The sequence below is a fragment of the Chenopodium quinoa genome, unplaced genomic scaffold (genome assembly GCF_001683475.1).
Source record: "Chenopodium quinoa cultivar QQ74 unplaced genomic scaffold, ASM168347v1, whole genome shotgun sequence".
NCBI classification, from domain to species: domain Eukaryota; kingdom Viridiplantae; phylum Streptophyta; class Magnoliopsida; order Caryophyllales; family Amaranthaceae; genus Chenopodium; species Chenopodium quinoa.
The window spans coordinates 1069164-1090857 of record NW_018742904.1 but is presented as its reverse complement, the minus strand read 5'-3'; the positions used below and the strand labels follow the sequence as shown (position 1 = coordinate 1090857).

Genomic DNA, 21694 nt, shown 5'->3' with positions numbered 1-21694 from the left:
ACAGGTGATGCCCCTCCCCCTACCTCCTGAACCACCGGTAATGTTTTAACACACAGGCTGAGTAATCACAACTTAGTACCGGGAATGATTTAATGCTCAGGCAAAAAAAAACCTTAACAATAGATAGTAGTATGAAAGTTGGAATCATGGGTGCTCACAAACAACATAATTTCATTAATCAATATCTACAACTAAAAATTAATACACTAATACCCAAAATATTTCATAATCAAATTAATAAAAGTTGGAATAAGATAAAATCAACTACTACCAGGGACGTGGTTGAGGGAAATACTGGTGGAGGAAAGGGCGTGCTGAACGGTGGAAGAAATACGGTGAATGTCGCCGTAACCACCATAGTTCAATTTAAGGAGGGTGGCTTGTGAAAGGGGAAGGGAAGAGGGGGGGGGGGGGGGGTGGGGTCGGAAACACGGACCGGAAGGGGAGGGGGCACCAAAAACATGGACGGGAAGGGGAATAGGGTCGGAAACTAGGGGCTGGGGAGGGGGGTTTCGGTGGGGGTGGTCTGGTGGAGGGGGGCAGGTGGTTTCCGGTGAAAGGGGGCTGGGTAAAGGGATTTTTTATTTTAAATTTAAGATTTTTGTTTGAATTAAAATCATCATTATTATTTAAAAAAATGTTAAAACAAAATTTGTTTTTTTTTAATATTTTTTTAACCAATTAATTTGTGACACGTGTCACTTTAGCCAAAAAAAATAAAAATTAACCCATTCAATCGGTAACCGATTTTTGGGATTGAAGAATGATAGGCCACCTTAAAGTTGGGAGTATTGAGGAATAATCCAAAGTTGGGATTAATGAAACTAAATTGGTAAAAGTTGGGATTAAAAAACAGTATTAATCCTTATAACAATTAAATATTAATAATCTCTTTACTGAGATTTAAACAAATACCCACAAGACTATATTTTTTTTTCTTATGTATAATTTCCAAACATTGGTCAAAGTATGTTTAATGAATAGTGCCAAAATCTTCGATGGGGCACTTACAAAAACAGAAGGAGTATTTTTTTTATTATTTCTCCTAAAACTCTGCGTATGTAGAAATGGAGCAAAAAATAAAATACAGAGGGTAGGGGTGTTCGCAGTAGGTTTGGATCTTAAACCGCACCAAACCGCAAAATTGCGGTTTGTAATTTTTTCAAACCGCACCAAATCGCACTTCTAAAAAAACCGCACCAAACTGCAACGCAAAATGCGGTTTGGTGCGGTGCAGTTTGCGGTTTAACCATACTTTTTTAAAATTATAATTATTCTTTTTTAAAACAAAACTTTTATTTTATTTTGTAATTATTAATTTATAATTCAAATATTAAACTCTTTTATTTTAACCTTTAATTAACTAATAGTAAAAAATTAGCTCATATATTTTAGTTCTTTTATATTTTTTTTAATAAAAATGTAGTATAAAAATCGCAAATCGCATTAAAATGCGGTTTACGATGCGGTTTGGTCTAAATATTTTTTTGAAATCGCAAACCGCGGTTTGGTCATTTTAAAAAAACCGCACTGCAATTTTCAAATCGCAAAATTGCGGTTTGGTTTGTGGTTTGCTGCGGTCTAAACCGCCCTCTGTACAGCCCTAACAGAGGGTGTAAAAGAAAATAAAAAGACATACTATATTCCATTCTCTCATAATAAAAAAAAAAAAAGAAAAAATTGACTACAATAACACCACCTATTGACGAGGTGCATAAAATAGCACTACATATACCCTATAAACTCGACTGACCGAACTCCACCTGATACTTGACCCAAGCCAGACCCAAAAGCCAAATTGACCCGACTTGACCCATACCCAACCCAAATATTAGCTAATCTAAAATGACTCGACCCGAAATTGTCCCAATCCAAATCCGACCCAAATGACCCATTTCACTGGTCTACTCTACTTGCTTCCACTCTCATAAAATTATAAAAAAAATAAAAAAATTATAGTTGGGTGGATGACAAAAAGCTTGTAAAGTGCCACTTTTCCATTCTCCCACTCACTCTCCTCCTTACATTATTATGCTCCGGTCATTACCCCGCCCTCCAATCTTTTCCCGTGCACTAATGTCGCGCTCCGCCGTAACTCCCGCCGGCACCACCGTCGTCGCCGCCACCGGAAACTCAAAAGCCAGGTTAAGAGGCGTGGTGTTTGACATGGACGGCACTCTAACTGTCCCAGTCATAGATTTTCCGGCAATGTACAAAGCTGTTTTGGGTGAAGAACAGTACAATTCAATGAAATCACAAAATCCTTCTGGAATTGATATTTTGCATCATATTCAGACTTGGAATCCTGTTCAACAGCAGAAAGCTTATGAAATTATTGCCGATTTCGAGCGCCAAGGTCTTGATCGTCTCCAGATTATGCCCGGTTAGTCTATTTTTTAATTTTTTTATGAATTGATGAATTATGAACATAATGTTTGATGATAATTCTTGGCGTTTATTTAAATAAACTGGAGATTATTTATTATAATGTATTGCTGGTTTTAATACTGTGTTATTATGACTTAATATTATTTTATTTATTGGGGTGTTGGTGGTACAGTATGACTGTTGAACGAATTAATGTACTTATTCTGCTCTTTTTTGTTCTAATCACTTTCTCATTTTATTCCCTTTTTTTTTTTTTTTTTTTTTTTTTTCCAATTTAATCTGTTTTAGCACATACTCTAGTTCTTACTTTGACACCTGAGTAGAACAATATAAAACAGAGGTAATATACTTCATCGTTCACGTTTATAATGGTACCCGTCTTGCCTAGACTCTTCATGTTACATCAAGTACCCGTGTCTAATTATTGACACTGATAGGGGTTTGGGCACTTGATGCTTCATATGGACCACTTATGTAGTTTTTTTCATAATATAGCCAAGTCTGACCCTTGGGCACGTCCTGTTACAATTATCGAGTCCAAATAACATAAGAGATCACCTTCTAATGTGAGAGTTTGGTTGACGTTTTGCTAAAGCTGTCAATATTTAGACGAGTTCATTTTTGGACAATTGAATCATGAGCTAGTTGCTACATTTTGAAGCTGTATGTAGGTTGCACCTGCGTTCTGTCATCTAAGTTTCTGGAGGATTCACTCTCCTTTCTGTCTGTGACAAAAACTGACTCTTCTTGTTTATAGTCCCTTACAGAAAGCTTGCTTAGGCTGTTTTGATGTGGGGATCGATTGTGTGATTTAGGTGATTAAGCATGTATTAGGGATGGACTTACATTTCATACTAGGGTGTATCACACTCTCTGATAACAGCATCATATATCCAAGAGAGTTTATACTCATGTAACTCCTTTGTTTTTTGATACTTGCAACACACCATCTTGGCACGCTATTTGAAGAAGTGATTAGATACGGTAATCAAACGGCTTAAGCTTTATCCCCTCCGTCCCTTATTATTTTTTCTTCCCCCAAAGGCATATTTCACTTTTGTAAGTTTTGGTTGATTGAAGTTCCGAGATAGAAAATTGGTTGGACCAAATGTTTGTGAGAGTAAAGTAATGGTCCCAATAGCCATTTTATGGAATGAAGCAAACTTAAGGGGACAACCCGAAAAGGAAAGTATCGCAAACTTTGAGGGACAAAGGGAGAAATATTTAAACCGTAACAACTTAACATTATCTTCTTATCGATGGTAAAGTTATTCAATTAATCTGTTCATTTGCCTAGTTTAATAACTTCTTTGAAGTGCGTGTAAATGTAATGTGTTGTAAGTAAATGAAAACAGAGGAAGTATGTTCTTAGTGTAGTTCATTTAATTGTGAATCTGTACATTGCTGAACCGGGGAGTCCATTGGTTGAATAGATAACAACTTGTGGGATCTTGCATAAAAAATTTAATTGGAGGAATGAGGCTAATGATAAGCAATGGCTTGAAAAGGCAAATGGGGGAAAAAAAAGACGGAGGGAGCATGATTTAATTGAGGAGGTTATTATGAATTTATGATGGACTACCGGTTTGAAGGATCCCCTTTTTTTTGTTGCAGAATCAAGTTTTGTTGTTTCCTTGTTATAAGGACTTATTTGTCTGTGTTATTGGGATTCTTCATTCCACCTTAATTATTTGTGTCAAAATGTTGGCACTGATACATTTTGGACCAATTACATACACTTTTCTCACAATGTAGCTAAGTCTGACTATTGGATATGTACCTGGTACCAGTGCTGAGTTTTAGCCATAGGATGTTATTTTCCCAATGAGACAATTTGGTTGATAGTATATTTTTAAGGTTTAAATATATAGTTGAGTCCATTATTGGATAGCTAAATCTTGAGCTGGGTGCTACTTTTTAAAGCTGTTTATATGACGAATCTCTTGTCTACGTTTAAAGTCTAGAGAATTTGCTCTCTGTTATATCTGTGATGAATCCTAACTCACTACAGTTTCAGAAAGCCTGCTCAGGCCATTGTGTATCTTCTGTGGGAATCAATGTATGAGAAAGAAAAATATTTAGTGAAAAAGCATAAGCATAAGCATGTGTTAAGGTCTTAGCCTCTTAGGGGTGAATATACAGTTTATATCTGAGAGTACTATTAGTGTGTTGCATGCTCTGTGATAACATTATGCAGGGAGAATATATGCGCATATGTTTTATGCTGTAGTGTTAGTACTGAACTGGGGAGTCCAATGGGTGAATGGATTAAAACTTATTGGGATCTTGCATAATTATTTTATGCACATTGTTCATCTTACCGAACCTATTAGCTACTGATAAATTGCACTGCTGCACTTCTTATTCCTGATTCTTTGTCAAAAATCATTCTGGAACTCTGTGGAACTGCTTTGGACCAGTCACGAACAAATAGCTAGTGTTAAGTGGTTCCCCCATGGCCCATGCAGCAGAGTTTAGACAGTGACTTGTGCAATTTCCTCTGGCATCAAATGTTCAACGCTTCGTTTTAAAGTATGATGTACCAAGACAACTATATGATATAATTTTACCTAATGATATTATCTTTTAATAGCACTTAGGAAATTATCTTTGATGATCTACCTATAACAATTATTGATTATGCGTTATCTAACAAGAGTAAAACACTCATCTAATCTTGTTATCTAAGACATGAAAGATGCATTAATAAGTGCACCTTCTGATGGTGCATGCATAAGTAAGATATTTTCTGATGAATAGCTTTAAAAATTCTGTGTGTAAATAAACCATTGCTGTACCTACTGATGTTCGTTGGGCTGCATCTTCTGATGGTGAGTTTGTAGTAGAAAAATTACAGAGGTTGGAACCAAGAACTAAAGAAATAATGGTTCTTGAAGAGTTTTTGGGACTGGATAGTTAAGGGATCCATGAGCAAATCTAGAACTGATTAGGAAAGGCGTGCTATTATTTTGGTAAGTAAGCTGTATATAATTTGTTTAAAGTCCAAAAGGGAAGGCATTTAGGAGATGATGATTTTGAAGGAGAGTGAAAGAAAGGTACTGAGTAGAAGTTACTTTACTGAACTTTAATTATGGCAATTTTATGGGTTGTGTGTATATATATATATATATATATATATATATATAAGTGGTTTTGATTTTCAGTTTGTTTTGAAGACACCTTGTCTTCTTTATGAAATTAATTTGGTTTGTGCAGTTTTATACAAAGTAATATTTTTCTTCTTATCAAAACAAAAATAATAATGATAACTTGAGTTGATGATAAGTATCATGTGTTGATGGGAGGAAAATATCCAGGAGAATGGGTGAAGGACATTAAGCCTTTCTGCCTTCTTGCAGTCATGGTTGTATTTTATTGCATCAATCATCAAATGCTTGGCCAGTACCAATGGAAATCTTGCATGGCTTGTACTGCCAAAAGTTGTCTCCAATTTAAAGCCGAGTGAAACAAATATTTTATTGATCCATCTGACTGCCTGTAGAACTCGCAGTGGACATGTACATATTTGTATTCATAATCCATGTGTTGGGGCTGCATGCGTTCTTTGACAGCATACTAATTCCCATGCAACAAGAGAGATTTTCTTTTTGCAATATTCTAATAGTTACAGTAGGTGTAACCATGTAATAACTGAGAACAAAGCTGGCTAATAGGCAGGGTAGAGATTGTGTTTGTCTCTTATCTTATAGATAGCTGGTGGCTTTATTAGTATAAGTTCATACATGATGTGGATCTTAATCCCTTGTTTAGTCAAGTTTTTAGAAAACCCACAATCTTGAACTAAAGATCCAACCTTTAAAGATTTCTTTAAGATTGAATATAGACGAACTGATATTTCTCCTCACAAGATCACTCCTGAAACTTATGATTCAAATCCCCAAATTAATTAACCCAATCCTGGATGCTAATTATTTTGAGATTAAACTCTTAGCCTACTCCTAGACACTAAGTGTTTAATATTTTAATCTTCAAACAACTCCTTGAATTGAAAACTAACAAAGAAAAGTTTAAACAAAGTTAAACCAAAAGCAATTTTATTAATCTCAATTTTTCATGTCTATTAAAGCCACCAAATTACCTCCTATTTATAGGCATAAGAGGCATCTAATCCTACTCCTACAAGGATTAGGACAAACCCCTAACCTTGTCTTCTAAGCATCCTAACTAGAATAGAATTACTACTTCTAATTAGAATATGAAAACTAACTCTAAACAAACTCTAATTAACTAACAACTTTCCTAACAACCTTAGGAAATTTATAGAAACTGAATAACAGAAATTAAAGTCTATCCTAAGTGCTTAAACAAAAAAAAAAACCCTTTCAAGTGAAAGGTAAAAACTAGCAAGCAAAACTCTAGAAAAAAAAACCAAGTTAACAAGAAATCATCCTTTTCTTCTTGCCAACCTCAGAGCACCTCACACGCCGAAACAACCTACATGCGCCAGCCCACGGTGTTGCTGGGTTCAAGGCGGTTCTTCACAGGTGGTGCGTGGCCCTTGGTGTGTCGCGTGGCCTTTGCAATTGCCGCCAGAAGTAGAATGTGTCATTTTTTCTTCTTTGTAAATCGTGCTTCCTTCTTTCTCAATTAATCTATTAAACCTTTTCTTGTTTATTTCCTTGTTTAGGCAGCCTATTACAAAGTTATTTGGACCTTCTAAAAGTTTATTAGATTCTTGAAATGAATTAGCCTCTTGATTCACATCAATACATTGAGGTAATGGAAATACTCTGTAATAGTCATTATTCCGTAATTTTGCACGGCATATTCATCTTTGACCATGGTAAAATGGATTTCTAACCCCAATTCTCTATTAGTATGAGGTCTTACATAGGTAATGGAAAAATTAATCATTTTTGTGTAATTTTGCAAGGAACTTTCATTTGTGACCTTGTTAATGGATCTCCAACCCCAATTCTACTTAATTGAAACTTTTTATGTTGCTAAACTTACCGTAATTTAGATGCTGTTTTGATTCTATAGAGCTATATAAAGTTTAAATTCTGACTATTATTAAGTGTGAGTGTAGGTGCGGCACAACTTTGTGGTTTCCTTGACTCAAAGAAATTAAGGTAAATTCACCTTGCTAATATCTCCTTATTCTGTTCACGGAATTGTTATTTGATTTTTTTTAATACTTTGTGGGAGCAAGTGGTGTGTAATAGCTTTTCTTTGGGCTTACAATGATGAGGTTTTCCAAACATGTCCCTTTCAAATATGTTGCAATTCAGAGCTTTTTTTTGTGACTTGATTATTGGTAGACAAGGCCCTTCCACTTCCTTAAATCTTTATGTTTTCTATTGAATGAATTTTTTTTTTATTGCAAAATAATTCTTTGAGTTCTGATTTAAATATCTTGACTTTGAACAGTTAGAAGACTAGGATTTTAAGATATAGGTTCATGTTGACACATATAGTGATTATGGCAAAGTGATGTTATTGTGCCTTCTTTTGGAGTAATTAGTGTAAGTGGGGTTGGTAGGAGAGAAAAATAATAAAATAGTAGTGGGTCCTTACCAAATAAGGATGTGATGCAATTTTTACGAAACAGATGAAAAAGGAAAATGTTGTGATAATTACGAAATTGAGGGAATAGGAAAAACAGTCATAAACAACCAAAAGTTCACTCTAACCCTTGTATATAACTACCCACCCTGTTCTCCTTACAAAGATACAACCAAAAATAAAAAATTTCCGATTTGTGCGAGCTGAAGAATTAGAAAGCAATTGGAGTTTTAAATAACAGGAATGTAAGCTTATAAATTAATGTTCAATTTTTAATTTCAATTCTTAGTTGAAATAAAAATTAGGGCTTTATGAAATGGAGGGATTATGTAGTGTTTTTTTTTTTTTTTTTTTTAATTAATTAATTTATTTATTTTATTTTATTTTATTTTTTTTAATTGTAATTGCACAAGTTAGGGTTATGAATATATTGTTTATGGCTTAATAATTACAAAATTAGGGTTCTTCCTTGAAATAAAAATTGGGGCTTTATGAAATAGAGGGGATTTTTTATTTTTATTTTTTTTTTAAGTGTAATTGCACAAGTTAGGGTTATGAATACATTGTTTATGGCTTAATAATTTTTTGAATTCTTTCAATTGGTTAAATGAAACAAATTTCACAATAAATTCTACTTAAAAAATCCCAATTTACAATAAATCCTCACTGCATTGTTCATATGCTTCGAATTGCCGGACAATTCAAAAAAGTCGATTTTTCTTTCTTGAAAGTATCCTTAATTGACTTAGCTGACAATGAAATTGATGATAGTATGAAACTAAACCTAGATTGTGAGATTAATATTTGATGATTGAACAAAAGAAATTTAGAAAAATGGGTGTAACAAAATGAATGTGTAGGAGATATTATTCAGTAGAATGGAGAGAGAGAGAGAGAGAGAGAGAGAGAGAGAGAGAGAGAGGATGCCGATGGTATTGAAGAATTAGTGAGATTCTTGTGGTCCAGAAAAAAAGAAAGGTTAGAGATAGGAAGGAGATTAAATGAAGAGAAGGAAGGTTGGGGAGGTCAATGAAATAGGGGCAAATTTGGCATTTCATGGTAAATCTTTAGAGGAAAAATAGAAAGAGGCCCCACTCGTCGGATTTTGATTCCGAAAAACACAAATCGGTAGTTCCACTCAAACTTTAAACATTTAGGGGTAGTTTTTCTGTTAAAATTTTAAGAGGTTAGTTGCTGACAAAATAGCCTATTTAGGGGTAGTTTCAGACGATTTTTCCTTTATATTATTTGATGAATATTAACAAGGTGACATTGAAGAGATTTTGTATGGTTTAGTTATGTTATTAAAGCAATCATTGGCTTGCTCAAATAATGGATTCTAGTGTTGGTAATATGACCAAATGTAAATACGAATACAACTGCTTTGTTAGTAATTTATATTTCCTTCATAAGAAATTCAAATTCCATTCCTTGAGTTTCCTGAGTTCTTCTTTACTGTGAATAGTGTAAAATGCAAATCTTATTTGACCTTCCCCTGCATGCTCTGAGTCCATGTGTGATATTCATTTCATAGGAGAGGACTAATTACTCGGAATGTCAAGCCTTCAGTTGACATATTTCATCAAAGGTTCGGGGTAAGCGCCTTTTAGGTGTGATATTAGGTACATGGATCAGGTATTATAAGTTTCTTTTGTTGTTTTGGGGTCACAAATCCCTGCTGCTATGTGACATATTTTCTTGGTAATTTGCGAATAATAGTTATTATTCAGGTTATGGTGTTATGCCTAGAAGAAAGCTAATGCACAAGATGTAGGTGGTCAAATATAATTCTGGAAAATTATCATTCTACTTTCTAATAATTTGCAAAAAGTTTAAGCCATTTTTATAAAATCAGTGAGCCTTGTCAGTCTTGTGCATCAATGGTAAAAAGATGAACCTGTTTTTATATAAACTGCTTTGCATTTGATTTGTCAAGTTGGAACATTGAAGTTATTTTGACACTTCTTGATCTTATTTACAAAGTCTTAGGTGCATATGATGCAGACCTTCCATTGGGATTTCATTTTTGTCTTAAAACAAGAACTAAGTTTTGGAAGTCCTATAATTTTAAGCGAGCACCATGGTGGTATTTTGGACTTTATGGCATTTCTTGGTTGTCTGGCATAGTTGCACGACTATTCTGGCTCACCCAAGAAATATCGTATTGTTAAATCTAATCATCCAGTCTAACATGTTCATGTGGGTATTTGTCAAACCTACATCAAGTTGCATTTTTTTTTTTCCCATTTTGGATAGAACTGAAATGTCATTGTGGATTGTTGTGGGCAGAGCTTTAGGTATCTTGCTTATTGTCTTGTGTAATTGAACTGTCTTATTGCACTTTGTCAATTTAACACATAGTTGACCTGTCAGTATTTGTTTCACTCAAGGGAATCAATATGACAATTTTTGTACTAAGGCTAGTTAAGTGCTAAATTTATAGGAACAATCACCTCAGTGGATGAAAGAGACTGACCAAAAAGCTTAGCATTTTACCATATGGAAATACATTGTTGATTTGGTCAACAAAGTTCAAATACTTGGATTCGCCCACATTAATAAAGGAAATACCTGTTCTACCCCCTGCTTAAATCCAACCACGGTCTACAAAGTTCAAAATACTTGGTTTCATGCACATTAATAAAGGAAATACCCATTCTATCCCCTGTTTAAATCCAACCACCACTCATGTTGTATATTAATAGTTTTCGTAATGTTTAGGAAAAATAAATAATTTATTTTATGTTTATATGTTTAATGCGAATTAACATAAATTTACATCAATGTATAAAAAATTGAATATACTTGGGAAAATACATAAATTTCTTAATTGTTTGTTTAAATTTGATTTGTTTGATATTATTATCGTTTAATACTGGTTGTTATGTTTGATACTAATGGAAGCGAATATGGAGAAAAAATGGAGCCAAACTTAAAAAATAGTGCCATCAACATATGGTGGATTACCAAATTGCACATGGCACTTCAGTTTGTTACTTTTAAGGTCAAAAGGTCATAGTTCTTAGTCTGAGAGCATTGAGTTTAGTGTTGGAAAGATCAATTAGTCTTCTTTCTAATGAATAATATGTCATTTGGAAGCTTTAGTTCATTATCCATTCATAGTTTGCTGGCCAAGTCATTGAATGCTATGAACTCTGTAAGTGATACATTGCAGAAATGCTATTCACTAGGCTTATCAAATTCATGTTAGGTGTGCCATGGCTCACAAGTATAGTACTTAAGATCAGGCTTACCCTACTGGGTTTCTAGCCCATCCAGTCCATTTGTGAGCTTGATATCGATCAATTTAGAACGAAAAGTTATTTTGTTTGGTTTATTTCATTTTTTTTTAAAATCCTCATACAAATGGGAGACTTTGAATACTCTGAAAAAGGGAGGCATGTGGACTTAGAGAGATTTTAGGAAGCATTGGACTTTATGCTGGTCAAAACTAATCCTCCAAGGTGATAATTCTTCAGTCATTGTCATAAGAATAACAGGACCAAATCAGGCATTAAGGTTCGTTTGGTATCATTGCGGTTTTCTGTTTTTTGGTTTTTGTTTTTCAAAAACATATGATATATGTCATAAATGAATCAAAAATTGGTCGATTTTATCAAAATCATGATAATTTTGAAAACTGACTACAGAAAAGTGGAATTACATTTTTCTTGTTTGTTTTTGGTTTTTTGTTTTCAAAAAATCAGAAAACTAAAAACAAAAAACGATGCCAAACAAGCCCCATTATCTTTCAGCAGATTAAAGGGATTTCAGCACTCCCTCCGGTCAATTTCTAGACTACGCACCTCGATGTCATTGTCATTTGTCATTTTTTTCAAGGACTCCGGGGCATTTGGAATGTGGGAATGGGAGTTTGGGGATTAAAATGTGGGAATGGGATTGAGAATTGATTGTTGGGAATATATAAAAATATGGCAATACTTTGTTTGGCTGGTTAATGGGAATAGGGAGGGAATAAATAACAAAAATACAAAATTACCCTTACTAACCTTTCCCTTCATTCTTTTCATTAATGGCGAAATTGTCATTGTCTATCTATTCCCATTACCATCCATTTATTACCTACCCTCCCTATGTAATAAAATAGTGGGAATTCACCCAATTTATTCCCAATCTCATTTCTTTCTTTATTCCCAATCCCAACTTACAAACAAGAGAATTTTTTTAAGTTGGGATTAAAATTCCCATTCCCACCCTCAATTCCCATGTAAAAAACACCCCCCTTTCTTTAGCTTACTGAATTTTGTAACTTTGTTCAATTAAGTTAACCAACTCAATGAAAACTCCAGGATTTGATTATCGGGTAATGGGAGGCTATATGGTATTGGAATATGGGGCTTGTGGGATGTTGAAAGCTATATAGCGCTGAAATTCTCGGTGTTTGGATTGGAGGGGGGTGGGTGGGAGGGAGGTTGATATTACTTTGAAAATTCGCCAAATATACCCAATTCCAGTCACGGATAAGGGTTTCTCAGCATGGCCTTGGTTCTGTTTCTTGAACATATGGGTTCTCTTCAATTTTATTTTATTTTGTATTTTTTTATTTTTTATTTTTTATTTTTTTGGTCTTTAGTTTAAGTTTGTTTTTAATTATGCTTTGTGACAATCACCTTGACAAAGTTGGCTTGATGCTATATATTGGACTTCATATAAATTTCTGCAGATGACATTTTCTCCTGCAGTGAGCAGGGAATTCCTCCCCTGCAAACCTGATCCAGCTCCCCTATTACATATATGTTCGAACTGGGAAGTTCAACCAAACGAAGTGATTATGATTGGTGATAGCCTCAAAGATGATGTGAGTGAATTATTATTCTCAAACTCTTCTAAAATTGGTTAGTTCTTTCTTCATCAAACATCCCGTGGGGTGTTATGTGATTAAAACATCCAATAGTTGGGAGGTGAAATGAAATAGGAGTTTTAGATGATGTTATTGCAGCTTAATTTGGGTAGTATAGAGGAGACTAATGTGTACAGTCCACACCGTATCTGTATAGAAATTTTTTGTTCTAGCGAACATTTTTTATACCAACCTTTAAGGTTTAAATACCATCCTAGGAGGAACACTTTAAATAGGTATTCCAGTAATGTATATTAGGTTGGTATGAACGAGAAACATAAATTTAAGTCCAAGTAATTGAGTAAAGAATAAATAATTCCTTATAAATATAAATAACCTTTCCAAAACTTAGAAAGAGAAAATTTCTGTGTAGCATTCCTAAGAAGTTAACTGTTGAACAAAAGATAGACAATGAACCTAACTGTTACAAAGAGTTACAGACTTTATTTGATATATGAGATTAAGAAAACAATTTCAGAAGAATAATGAAATAGAAGGAAGTAACTATAGGTTTTTAGAAGAAAATTTATATTAACAAATGTGATTAATGAAACTAGATTGTCTTATTCTATCTATTGAAATCATACAACAAAAAATTGATAATAAATTCGGAAAACTGGTGATGGATAGCAATGAAATTGGAGAAGAAATTATCAATGAAAGTAATAATGTAAACAATGTTATTCATAGACCTAGGTATCAAGGTGAAGGAAGTTGCACACGATCAAGATACATATCATGAAATGTCATGGTCATGCCAAATCCTATACCTAAACAAGAAGAAGTAACTCTTGAACCAGTTAGTCAAACCAATTATACTTCCTCTGTACTTAATTAATTGTTTCACTTTCCTATTGTGGACGCATTTGAATAATTGCGCCATTCTCATTTTTAGAAACTTTTAACAATCTAATACATCATATCATATCACTAATAAAAAAAGCTAAACTTGTAGCCAGGTCACAAGATAGTGACACTTGGCGTTTCAACTTTTCGCCAAGTGTCATGCCACGTAGGTAACAATTAATTATTCGTATGACATGTAGGATAAAAATGTTGATAGATTTAGATTGATTTTGTTATATAAAAAAGTTAGTTTATAGTTTTATTTTCAATAAAGGATAGAATTTTAGGATAAAATTACTAGTTTAGAGTTTTATTTTCGATAAAATACCAATATTTTACATGTACATATTAAATTATAACCCTATTAAAAAAATTAAATTATAACTTTTAATAATTATTATCTTGATAATTTTTTAATTATATCATAATATTCGTGTTAAAGAGTGCTCCAAAATAAATCAATTTATGAGCGATATTATTATATTTTTTATTTTATAAGTATGATTGTCAAGTAATTATTAATTCATGAGAAGAAAATTCAAATAACGTACATAGATTTTTTTCTCATATATAGTGTATATTTCTATAATATGTATTGCGCTCTACCAAAAAACAATGGTATTCTACATCAAAATATCCTAAATTAAAAGGGATATACACCTCTTACATAACAATGTGTATCATATTTTAAAATTTGGCACATAGATAAAAAATTTATTTTAAAATTCAATAAACAAACCGGGCATCGCAACTAGAATCAAAATTCCAAATAGGCAATCGTCTTTCAACAAAAAAAAATCCTAAAATTCTAGGAGCCAAAAACTTATTTTCGAATTAGGGTTTTGAATAAAGTATAGGAGTACTCAAATTGTTAAATGTCAATGAAACCATAAAATTAAATTACTCATCCGATTATGAACATTTAAATCAACAAATGTTCAAACGTGGATAGATTTACACATTAATAAAATAATTGTTTCTTTATAATTATTTTATGAGTAGCTAAGTAATGTGAGGATTTTTAAACATAAGGATATATATTGCAGAGGAAACTCGGGATCGCCCGGGGTACGTACTAGTATATACTCCCTCTGTCCTAGTTTACTTGCAAAATTTTGACTGGATACGTTTGTCGATGCACATGTTTGACCATCGGATATCTTTTAATATATATTTATAATAGCTATAAAAATTTTATACTAATAAACTATACCTCAAAATAGACCTAACAACATCTTACATGGTTACACATTGACTTTCATATAATAGCTAGAAAAGATGGTCAAGTGAGATGTGTGAATAGTGCAAAAAGTCAAAACGTTGCGAGTAATTTGTGACGGAGGGAGTATATAAAGGGGAGTTTTTTCTCGAGTTTTTAGAGAGCCACATAGAATAAAAATTTCTTAACGCGCTATGTAGAATTATAAATTTGAGTTATAGCCAATTAAATAAGAAATTTGTAATTCCTTTTAGAATTAAATAATTCAAATGCCACCTAAGCAAAATCGGCAAATGAGATTTTAACGTTTCAATTAATTAAATATAAAATATTATCTTTTGAAATTATGAATTTTATCTAAATATAAACAAACAAATTCTATCACATAAATACCAAAAATATTTAACTATTTGCCTCCCCTCTAGTGGAAATCATAATTTAATATTTTTCATACTCTCTCTCCTCACTTATACTCACTTTTTTTTCAGATATTTTTTTATTCTTCAATCAACCCTACTTCAGTCATAAAATAATACTTTCGACTATTCCTCTTAAAGCTTTGTGCCCGGAGAAGTGGAGCAATTAATTTAATACGGAGGGAGTAAACTCAACTAGATGGTATAAGAGATAGGCAAGAAGCCTTAGATAACTAGCCTTAGATAACTGGAAAAAAGGTATGAGTGGTTTACTAAACTTAAATGATGAATGGATTTCTGGAAATTTCTTTAACTATATGGAGCATAGTCTTTATGATTGCGTAGAAGATTGGTATCATGGGGTATTACGACAAAGTTTTAACAGCATTAAGAGCTAGTGAGTCTCCTATTAGAATGTTAGACAATTATGTAAATACATCGAGTTAGAATTATAGGTTTGAGATCCAATCCTAATGAAATAACAATGGAATAGCAAAGAAAATTGAGTAATCTATCAAAATGTAATACTACCTCCGGTTCATGTACTTGCAACAATTTCTTAAAACGGATGGTTCACATTACTTGCAACATTTTTTTCTTTCCTTATTTAATAAGTTTTTGGATGGAATTTGACCAAAATACCCTTACTTTTTTTAAGCACCCTAATTAAAAAACTGATTTTATCTAATTAACTTAAACCCTAACATTGATTAAGTTAGCTATTTCCACCAAAATCAATCCCCTTCTATCTAATCAGCCACCAAAACCAATCCCAGCCACCTTCATCATCCTTCATCTTCTTCCTCATCACCATTATTTTTCTTTCTCTTCCTTCATCATCAAATTTCTTCATCTTCTTCCCAACGAAGCACGGACACTCGTAAGTTCAGGCGTGTCCGAGTCGACACGCGTGTCGGACACGGACACGCGTGGGACACGGGGCAAAACGTCTCGGACACTCCAAAAACCGTGTCCGGTTTATTTTTGACGTTTTTGATTTTTGGACACGGGCCGTGTCACCCTTAGACACGGGCCGTTTTGGTATGACACGGGAAATAACCTAAAGTCTTGCTCTCTGCTTTGCCTCTATGCCTCCCTGCCTATTTCCACTTCTCAATTTCTCATCTTCCTCTCTGCCTCACGCGAAATCAGTCATCACCATTGTCATCACTCAGTCACTGTCGTCGTTGCTCCACCCACCACCCACCACTCCACCGTTCGCATCAACACAGTCAGCTGTCGTCGTTGCTCCACTGTCGTCGTTGCTCCACGCTTGGTGTCACTCAGTCACTGTCGTCGCTGCCTCTGCCTCATTCAATTGCCGCTGTTCGTGGGTTTCTGGGTTTCATGGGTTGCAGTCGTGGGTTTGTGGGTTTCATGGGTTGCAGATCGTGGGTTTGTGGGTTGCAGATCATGGGTGCGGTGGGTGGTGGGTTCGTGGCTTCGTGGTTGCGGTGGTGGGTGGTTTCGTGGGTGCGGAGGTGGTTTCATGGTTGCTTGGTTGTTTCGGTGCTGTAGGGTGGTGGTGGTGGGTGGTTTCGGTGCTGCAGGATGGTGCTAGTGGTGGTGGGTTATTAGTTTAATTTTAGTTGAATTTGTCTTTTTTTTTTTTTTTTTTGGTTGGATTAATACTTAAGTATATGCCCTTATTTTTCACTAACCATGCTTAAGATCTTTTGCCTAGGAGTCCGCAAAATACCACTTTGTTGCGAGTAACATGAACCGGAGGTAGTATAAAATATGTTGAGAATTACATCATGAAGTTAAGATACATTATTATAAAATTGGTTAATGAACCAAACCTTGGAATTTTTTTTGATAAATTACCAAGCCCTATTAATGAAGAAATTAGGGATGCCCTAGGTAATAGAATTGTTTTCCTTAGAAAATGGATTGAAAAGAAATGTCGAGAAATAGCAGGAACTCGACAATTGAATAAACAATCTCTCACTTGTTAGGATTTTCCAATTAATTATGGATGCGAAAGAAAAAGCTATAACAAGGAGAAATATTACAAGAAAAATAAATTTGATAGATCAAGAGGAGAAACCTATAGGAAGAAGTACCATAAGCATAGTAGGTTTTTCCAGAAAGGAACATATTGCCTTGAGAAAAAAAAGAACATGCATGTGTTGATCTTGTGGAGAATTAGGCCATTATGCTAATGAATGTAAGAAAGCTAATCACATACTCATGAAAGCCTTAGCTAGTTGGAGCTACATAAAGTAATGATAAAGGAATAGTAGAAATAATAGAGGAAGAAAGTGAGAATAACGAAGAACCCGAAGAAAGCTAATCACAAAACCCTTTATATTCTTCTTTGATAACATCGCCATGCCCGACGACCAGATGCTGTATCCAGAACAGATTATATACTCGGGTCTGTGTCGGGTCGTATCAACCTGGGTATGGAAGCAATTTTGCCGTGTTCATATAACATAGCTTCTGAATGTATGAGTAATGTTGTACTTGGAAAATTAGCTGAAGGAGAAGAATGTGTAAATAAAGGTTGTTTAAGCAGAGTGAATTTGCGTACTATGAAAAGGCATAACACTGCTCCATTGCACAATAGTAAACTAGTTCTCACAGATTTAGCCTTCTCTTTTTGCCGTCATGTTTAGGGTCATCTATGGTAACTTAAGGTTCTCTTCACCTTTTCTCTCTTTCTTCTCGCTTTCCCGTCTTCTTTCATTGCTTATCCTCCATCAACCCCTCTCCCCAAATCATTCTTTTTTTCGTGATGTGAATCAAGAGGGAAATTCTTTTGAAGAGCCAATCATATTGGTTTTAAGTCCTATAGGGTTCGAAATTGGAGGGAAGAATCAAGAATGGTTAACATGCGTAGCCATTGAAGAAGATGCGTAGTTCATTACTTAGTTTTTAGAGTTTTTCTTACAAGTTTTTACCTTTCACTTGAAAGGGTTTTTCTTGTTTTAAGCACATAGGACTTCTATTTCAATTAGGAATTGTTTTCGTTAAGTGAGTTCCTAAGTTGATTAGAACTTGCTTTTGACAAAGTGAGTTCCTATTTGAATTAGGATTTGTTTTAGCTTAGTAAGTTCCTAAGTTGATTAGGAATTGTTTTTAGCTTAAAAGAATTTCTAAGTTAATTAGGAATTGTTTTAAGGAGTTTTAGGTTAAGTAGAATTAGTCTTATTACTAGTTTCCTAGTTTAGGTGGAATTGGTTCTCCTATTCTATCTAGGATACTTTGGGATCAAGGCTAGGGTTTTTTCCTAGTTCAAATAGACTTAGGAATAGTTAATTTTAGTCTATAAATAAGGGATTATTCGTGGCTTTGTACACACAACCAGAAAATTCAATACAAGTTTATTGTTTTTTTGCTTAATTGCTTACAAATTCTTTTGCTAATTTTCAATTCAAGGAGTTGTTTTGATAATTAGAACGTTTAATAGTTAGTTCTAGGAGTAGTCTAAGTTTTGTTCATCAAAGTACTTAGTTCCAGGAGTGGTCTAGGTAATTTGAGAGGCGTTGAATTCGTTCCAGGAGTGGTCGTTTTCAAAGTCATATCCAGTGCTTTATTCTTAAGCTGTTCGATTTTCTTAGGAAATTCGAAGGGCTTGTGTTACTTGTGTGATTTTAGATTCTTTATTAAGTTAAGGGGTTTAAATCCACATCATTTCGTTTTCTCTTCATCTCTTTCCCTCTAAAAGTAGAAGCAACAAGATGGACCACATGTAGAAAAAATTTCACCGAGTCCACTTAAAAGTTTTCAACACAAAGATCACAAGGAAAAAATTGAAATAGATTCTAGAACAAAGCCTTATTTTCAACCCTGAAAGTCTGAAATCATTGTCAAAATCAATCCTCTAGTGTAGGATAGTTTATCAAATATCCGGCAAGCTCTCTAAAATAGCATCCTAGTGAGGAAAAACCTGAACAGGATAAGGAAAATCGAATACAGATCACAACATAGTTTCTTTCAAAGAAATTGAGCTAAATCATAGAAGGCCTAGTGATGGTGGCCAGCAATATGCTATGGCTGTGGTAATTAGAAGGGAGTATCAAGTATTCAATGTTAAGCAGTAGGTTCAGCACATTTGTTCCAAAGAAAAACTCGGGTTGAAGAGGACAATAACCGAGTCCAATAATCTCCAGATGAAAAGAGAGGCATGGGGAGGAGTACAAATAGAGCAATGCTGATCCCTTTAATTTGTAATCTCCATTAATTCTTCAGGATTGAAACACTAACCTAAAGGTACTAGGAAAATTTCATGGTATGAAGGATATACTGAGATTATGCAAAACTTCTTGTCATGGATAATTGTCATAATTCCTATACAGAAAGAGAAAAGAAGCAACTTACCTACTCCTTTGTGTATGTGTTAAAATATTTCTTTCAATTTCCTTTTATGACAGGTAGCTTGTGGGAAAAGAGCAGGAGCATACACATGCTTGCTTGATGAAACTGGGAGGTATGACTCTCCTGAGTTTGCTTCAGTTGACCACAAACCAGATTTTAAGGTTTCTTCTCTCACAGAAGTTCAGTCATTGCTGGAAACACATTTTGACTTGAGACCATAATGGACTTGAGCCCTATGTCGAGTATTTTAACAGCTAAATTGCTTAAGCTTTGTGCTTCCGGCAACAAAAAAATTATTTAAGCTGTTTGAAGGTTCTCACATGAGCATCTTCAATATTTTAGGCAAGTAAAAGAAAAGGATACGAAGTGATTTGTGATAGAAATTGAAGAATATTGTCGCATTCAAACTTGGCGTTTCTTCATAGAATATGATACTCCATACTAAGAACATAATCTCTGTCTTGTCTAAATTGCTAAATATGTGTGCTTTCATATTCGGGCGAAAAATTGAGAAATTTCCTAATATTGTACTTTTTGTGACATTAGATTTGCTGCTGCAGAACATTCCTCCTGGATTCTTAGTTATATTGGCAGCTTAATTTGTGTATATCATAGTGATGACATTCAGAATGACAAAGGAGCTCAAACATGAAAACATTCATTTGGTTTTTCTAGTTCTAAAACTTCATTTGCCTTTGGTATCTCTTAAATCTTATTCTCTGTTTTCGTGTGATTGAGATATACTAGTTTGTAGCTACATTATAACAACAGCACCTCATAACTGCATTTCTTTTTCTTATTCATTTTTTGTACAAAAAAATTTCTGATGACAATTTCAGTGTACAAAGCCCCATTTTTCTACATGGGAATGCCTTAAATTAGAGAAGTCATTGTAATGCTTTTTAAGACTCTAAGCTATTGCGTTTTTTCACACCACCTTTTATAAATCATTCTCTTAAGGCATGCGAGAATCTGTTCCCATTTCATTTTTCTCTTTTGTTCACACTATCTTATTAAAATAGTATTTAGTAAATTTAACTTCTTTTCAGCAAAAATAAGTTTGGTTTATTAATAATAATTTTTAATCAATAAAAATTAGGCCTTGTTTAGTTGCAATGCGAAATAATTCATGGGAATTTAAAATGACGTAGGAGACCTAGGTAATTTAATTCCTACATTATGTGGGAACTTTAAATTCTCATGGAATTCCAACTTCTTTTATTTCGAACGTTTTTTAGTTAACCAAACAATTCACCACTTTTGTATTTCCTAGAAATTTTGAGTGCCTATGGAAAATTTGTGTAACCAAACACCTCAATAATATTAAAAAAAACGAAAATGATATAGAATTAGTAAAAATAAGTTGTAATTACTAAAAGTTAATTCAGCAAAAATAATTTATTTCAATAAAATTCATTTTAGTTCGGCAAAAATAAAGTAAAGAGAATCAAAACATACTTTTATTCTAAAGAAGTCTGCTTGGTAGGCAGTGGCGGACCCAGGAATTTCCGACTGGTGAGTCACAATCGATAACCAAATATGTAAAAAAAAATTTGACAACATGACAAGCTTAGCTCTCTAATAATTGACAAGATTAATTTCTTTACAAGCATTAGGGTGTATAGACAATTTGACAGACATAATTGACTATATCATTAGGGTGGGTCGACTATATCATAAGCAATCGTCCGAATCGCCAATTAAATCAGCACATATGCAAAACCCCATATAAATCTACCAAAGCCAATGGTGTATTGACAATTTGACAGACATAATTGACATCAATAAACACCCTAAATAAACACTGACTACAATTCACATGGTCAAAAAGGTTCAAATTTCACCAAAATCCCAACAACATTAACAAAAGGTTCAAAGTTTACCAAACAAACAACAACAAAATCAACAAAAGAAAATAATTTTTTTTTTTTTGTTTTTTTTTAAAAAAAACTCAGAAATTTTGTTTGGACCTGGTGAGTCATTTGACTCACCATGCAAAAGGCCAGGTCCGCCAATGTTGGTAGGTGGTAATAAATAGACCTGGCCATTCTCACCTGGAAATTCTGACTCTAACCCGATGACCCGACCCATGATCCAAAAACATCGACTCGAAAT

At 33.9% G+C, this 21694-nt stretch overlaps 1 protein-coding gene across 2 annotated transcripts; it reads left to right on the top strand.

Moving 5' to 3' along the window:
* The first annotated feature begins 1447 nt into the window (after positions 1-1447).
* On the top strand, positions 1448-20253 carry LOC110727329 (haloacid dehalogenase-like hydrolase domain-containing protein At2g33255). 2 transcript variants are annotated; one of them, XM_021906890.1, is made up of 5 exons: positions 1455-2383; positions 7439-7481; positions 9449-9509; positions 12599-12733; positions 19636-20253. In XM_021906890.1, the coding sequence occupies exons 1-5, from the start codon at positions 2032-2034 to the stop codon at positions 19798-19800; spliced, it is 756 nt and encodes a 251-aa protein (XP_021762582.1). In that variant the 5' UTR covers positions 1455-2031; the 3' UTR covers positions 19801-20253. The 2 variants fall into 2 exon arrangements, with proteins under 2 accessions (XP_021762583.1, XP_021762582.1); XM_021906891.1 differs by lacking the exon at positions 12599-12733 and having other exon boundaries at positions 1448-2383.
* Positions 20254-21694: the final 1441 nt, after the last annotated feature.

What these genes read in the sequence shown, in the direction of transcription:
- LOC110727329 (XM_021906890.1), top strand. Translation starts at nt 2,032, where the DNA reads ATGCTCCGGTCATTACCCCGCCCTCCAATCTTTTCCCGTGCACTAATG. An exon ending in TCGTCTCCAGATTATGCCCG is followed by an intron (nt 2,384 to 7,438) that starts GTTAGTCTATTT and finishes GTGTGAGTGTAG; the next exon opens with GTGCGGCACAACTTTGTGGT. An exon ending in GTGATAGCCTCAAAGATGAT is followed by an intron (nt 12,734 to 19,635) that starts GTGAGTGAATTA and finishes CTTTTATGACAG; the next exon opens with GTAGCTTGTGGGAAAAGAGC.